Source organism: Pundamilia nyererei, unplaced genomic scaffold, assembly GCF_000239375.1.
Source record: "Pundamilia nyererei isolate P.nyererei 1_Seehausen unplaced genomic scaffold, PunNye1.0 scaffold00228, whole genome shotgun sequence".
Taxonomy (NCBI): Eukaryota; Metazoa; Chordata; class Actinopteri; order Cichliformes; family Cichlidae; genus Pundamilia; species Pundamilia nyererei.
This window is the reverse complement of record NW_005187629.1, coordinates 738,689-744,223: the sequence shown is the minus strand read 5'-3', so window position 1 is coordinate 744,223 and position 5,535 is coordinate 738,689. Positions and strand designations below refer to the sequence as shown.

Genomic DNA, 5,535 nt, shown 5'->3' with positions numbered 1-5,535 from the left:
AATTATCAAAATTTCCCATTAATTACAATCCCCAAATTACTTTTTAATGGATTGAGATCATATTAATTGTTTGATCTATTTCCCTCATTTTTTTTTATTCATAAATAATATACAGAGTCATCATATTATTTATTGGTGCAAATGAAACCTATTAATATTGGCAGTGAGTCTTAATCCCTACATTCCTTATGTAATCCCTCTTCTTTAGCTTCCTTATGTTTTCTAAGTGTTGATCCTTGTAAATATAGAGTTAGAAATCTCAACTATATTGGAACAACACTGTACAGCCATTGACAGTATGCTAAATTGGGGTAATGTGTGCATTTCTCTTTTTTCTCCTCTTGATCCAGCTGTTTCTGAGAAGCTGCACTTTGGGCACCGGTTCAGCTCACTGAGCCAAGCAGGCGACCATTCGCCACACGGCTGAGAGTGGGTTCGAATCCACTCTGACTCTCTCTCTTGCACAGACAGCATCATAGCATATGTCATCTCAAGGTAACTTATACAGGAAGGTTAAGACTCTCTGTGTGTGTGCGTAAACTGAATTATTTCAGAGCAGTAGCACCACTAAGCATTGCACCTTACCGCCTTTGCTCGTCTCCATGCTCCCCAGAAGGAACTGTTAGGCACTCGTCCATGTGACCGTGAAGTAGGCGCAGAACATCTCCTCCAATAAGGAAACCTAAAAGAAAGCAAAGGGTGAGGATTGTTTTTTTATTAAATGAATGGAGATAAAAGGGGCAGATAGGAGGGCAGATCAGAGGGTGAAACTTGATACATAATTCTCCAGAGAAATGACAAAAAAGCAGCAGTACACCTGCTATCTTGCATGCGTTGCTATTTTTGAAACTCATTTGAGTATTCGGATGAACCTGACATGGGAAGGCAGCAACTGATCTTTATATTTCTGAAACACCCCTGTTCAGATATATAAAGATCAGTAGAAATACTTGTCCAAATGAAAAACAGCTATGTTTCAAACAATGGCACTCAAAACATCAGCGTCGGTGAAAAAGTGAGTCATGAACTATTTCTGGACGTCCCACAAAAATGAGAATTTGGTTACAGATACAAAATTGTGAAAAGCTCCACAGCATTTTGTATAGAGGTGTTATACTGTACAAAGATGACTGACGTTACTGCACCCTACTTGGTCAAATCTAGACAGAGAGAATTATTAAGAAAGGTTTTCAGTCTGTTTGTGGATATACACAGTAATAGATGTAATAGAGGTCAGCAAGCACCTTGTTCCAAAGAACAGGACCACAATAACAGATAGCACTCTCAGCAGACTGTGATCTGATTCTGGGAACAGTTAAAAGATCTGAACCTGATGACCTGAGAGGTCTGACTGGGCTGTAGACAGTGAGCAAATCAGAGATGTACTGGGGCGGGGGGACTAATAGAACTAATAGAAGAATTTTAAAGGTAATTCTATATTGCCCTGGAGCCAAATGAATAGAACTGAATGAGCTGAAGACGTCCTACTAATGATTTGGGGAGTGCTGCAAACAGAGCATTGTGATAAGCTATTCTAATAATCTCACCAGTAGCTGCCTCGTCCTGAGCCTGGTTCTTCCTGTTAAAAGGGAGTTTTTCATTCAGATTGTCACCAAGTGCTTGCTCACAGGGGGTCATCTGCTCGTTGGGGCTTTCTCTGTAATATTGTAAGTTCTTTACCTCAAAATATAAAACTCCTTGAGGCAGCTGGTGTTATGATTTGGTGCTTTATAAATAAAGCTCAATTGAATTGAACTAGAACGAATCTACTCAATATGAACAGGATCCACTTTCTCAGTGTCATTTTGAAGATAACAACCCATGTTCCTCTCTGGAGCATCCATTGGAGTGTGAATGTCAGACAGCAGAAAGAAAAAAGTGCTTGTTTTAGGCATGTTGTATAAATAACTATGAGTATGTAAATTAGAAAAGCGTTACAGAAGAACCAGCCCATTTACGATTAAATAAACCAAGGACTGACCCTGGAGAAACTCTGATTGAATTTTCAGTTTTTAACCTTTGATTTTGATGGGAGCCTGACCTGTTAAACCAACAGTGTCACAAAGCCTTTGAATTAGGTTGTCATGGTCAACAGTGTTGAAAGCAGCAGAGACATCAGGAAGAACTGAAACTCTCTGTGAATCACTGTTGATCCTCCTGTTCATCAGTAATAACTGTTTAGTAAGAGCTGTTTCTGTGTTATGATGAGCTCTGAATCATGACTGCTACTTATCATTAAGACTGTGAGTTGAAACGATTTTCCACATACTTTGCTGAGGAGTAAAAGATTAGGTCTGTAATTATTAATTACCAATAGATTACAGTACCAATAGATTACAGTACATATAAGTGACACAGGGAACCTGCCAGACTGTAGAGAGCTGTTGATAATATTTACTAAATGGTTTATAAAAATTGAGATGCAGATCTGAACAGTTTGGTGGGGACGGGGTAAAGTAAAGAAGGTTTGCTGAAGATTTGCCAAATAGAAGGCCATGCTTTAAACTGCAGGGCGTGACACGGATGGACAGGGTTTAATGTGAACAACATCACAGGGTCTTTGAGGTCTGCTGGCTTCCTGTTGGTGACTGATCCATTGTTATTGCTTTAACATGAGCACAGTAAGTAATATACGGATGTATTAGTAACTGTAGATGTTGAAGAGTTATGTGATCATGAGGTCCCAAAATGGGAATTATAGGAATAATGTTTTTATCCAGGTTGTAAGCTAGGGATAGGAATACTGATAAGAATTTAGCAATTCCATTAGTAGTGCAGTACGCTATTTTCCTCCTCGCCACACAAACTGGAATCAGGTTCTTTACAAGAACCAGTTCTCAGCTCCACATGATAAGCAGCTGGAATAAGTGTGGGTTGATTAGGACTGGCATAAGGACCCAGATGATAGTAGCTGGACTGCTCAGACTGAATAGGTGGTAAAGAACTGATTTAACCTGCTGAAATGGGAATACAGAGTGGACAATAGGAGATGTTCGAGAACAGACGTTTTAGTTTAAGTTCGTTTGAATGCTTGTATTTGACTTTCCAGTTGGGCTGTTTTCTGGCTGAGCTGAAGAGTAGCCAGAAGGCAAGATGGTAGCAGATCTCTGAGGTGGAATCCGTCTGTAGCTATTTACCATTGGGTGCCATAGGGTGGCCAAAGGGGGGATCCACAGAGTAGAAGACTACACACTGACAACAAACTGAAATGGGTTGAAAACACCGCTGCACTCTACTCTTTTAATATCTGTCGGACGGACAATGCTCAGGATTGTCTATGAGTCTGTTGTGGTCAGTGCCATCCTCTGTGCTGCTGTATGCTGGAGAAGCAGGTTGGAGGTTGTGGATGCCAACAGACTCAATAAACTGATCCCCAAACCAAGTAACATTGTGGGGGTGGAGCTGGACTCTCTTAAGATGGTGTTGGAGAGTCCAAGATAAGGACAATACCTCCTACCGACTCCATGATGTACTGGCCAGTCGCAGGAGCATGCTCAGTGAGAGACTGAGATGACCAAAATGCACCACTGAACAAGACAGGAAGTCATTCCTGTACAACTCCTCCATCTAAAGCACAAGTACACATTGCAATAGTTGCACATCCTTACTAATTGCACATCCTCTACCGAGGCAGTAACAGTACAGTATGATAAAACGCGCACCTCTATGTCGACCATTTATATTTAATTAGTGTAATATAGAGGGATATTTATAATGAGAGCTATTTGTATCTATTAGAGTCATGTTGTTATCATTTCCAACTTGTAATATATTGTTTTATTTAGTTACTGTTCTTACAGTCTTGGAGTAACTGTGACTACATAATTGGACAGCGGTCATCCAGGTAGTATATCGCAGCTATATGGTGGAAATAAAGCATTTTGACTCTTGCTATTGACGTCTGTTTAAGAATGTAAGTAAAAACTTCTTAAGTTGTTGAAAAGATGACAATATTTGTTTTCAGTGCAGCTAAACTTTAATAAACTGTCTTCTACAGAAAAACCTGATAAGTCCAACTATGACAGGCTCGTATATAAGCCGACTGTTACAACACATGAACTGTGCATGGATGGGGTTTATGCTATATACTTGTCCCTTTTTTGAGAATACCGATTATTTAAGGGTCAGATTATTGTTCAATTTATTTTTGGTTGTTGTTATATATATTTTATATTTTATATTCTTGGTGTTTATTTACTTTATTATTGCCCAGAATAAACACGTATATTTGTGAACAAAGGTAAAACTGCAAAAAAGGAAGAAAAAAGAAGAGAGAGAGAAAGAGATAAGGATACCTTGTGCTACTTCACTCCCAGAACAGATGGGAGCCACACTCCACAGTGTCTGCTGGAAGGCTGCATCGACATGGAGACTGCCATTACCATAGGACAGGTGCTACAGGAAACAGACGTGAGTCATGTTTGAACTATTTACTGACACACCACATTGAAATATATACAGAAAGTGTTTCCAAATCAGAAACACCAGTTAGACAGTAGGAAAAGCAAATCAGTCCTGATGCATGAGATTATGTGATTATTCAGATACTTTCACAGTACAGGATTAGAGGTACAGTTTTATATTCTATAAAGTAAGTGTTTTAAATATATAGAGAGGGAAAAGGAAAGCAGAGCCAATGCAGAGCAAGATGCTGCAGAATGATTTCGGGAAATTAGGGCCGAGTCACACAGGCATAGAGACTCTTCAGCTTTCATCTGGCACCCACGGGTCCCAAAGGAAACATTTATTTCCCAACTGTGTTGAGATTTGTGACATGATCACATTATTTGTGCAGATTTCTCAGTTGTCATATCATATTACAATCCAATCCATAACTTTAATAATAAATGATGAATACAACAAATACTATACATTTAATAAATAATTATAATATTAAAACTAATAATAATAATAATACATTTTATTTAAAAATAGCACCTTTCAAAGCACCCAAGGACACTGTACAACAGATAAAAACACAGAAACTGGAAGTAGTTTTGTTGCCTAAACCTCAAAAAAGACCCAATAAAATAGTGAATAAAATTGGAAAGTATTTGCAGTCTCTTGTGATTGTATGCCAACGCCACACAACCTTGTACTCTTTATAAAACTAGTGTTATAAACACCAGTTACATCTTTACAATAACTGTGCAGATAACGGTCTGTAAACCAGTTATTAACCGGAGTATAAACACTGTTATCTTATTGTTTTTCTACAGTAAATGTATTTATAAAGGTGCTACTGACATGAAATTATCACCAGATGTTGGCAACAACCCATCCAATACAAAGATGCAAAGAAGATGTCCATGAATCTTCTTTAGATCAATAGAAAGGAAGATGGCGCCTGTGTGTTTGGCATGCCGTCTATCGCTCTCTTCTATTTGTTTTATTTTATTGTTTTTAGTCAATTTTGTGCAACATGTCAGCCCTACATTGTTTTATGATCGCCAGACATTATTGGAAATAGGCTTATCTACCCAAGCTTTAGCTTGGTTTGGAAATGGCAACCAAGGCTTTCTGCCTCCTGATTTG

General features: G+C 38.6%; 1 protein-coding gene across 1 annotated transcript in view; it reads right to left on the bottom strand.

Moving 5' to 3' along the window:
* The window catches only part of LOC106456445 (ryanodine receptor 2-like), a 112,569-nt gene that overhangs the window by 23,319 nt on the left and 83,715 nt on the right, over positions 1–5,535 (bottom strand). The window contains exons 7-8 of the mRNA XM_013914830.1: positions 4,296–4,395; positions 586–682 (exon numbers count right to left, since the gene is read on the bottom strand). Coding sequence (XP_013770284.1) covers positions 586–682; positions 4,296–4,395 — 197 coding nt within the window. The remainder of the gene's footprint in view (positions 1–585; positions 683–4,295; positions 4,396–5,535) is intronic.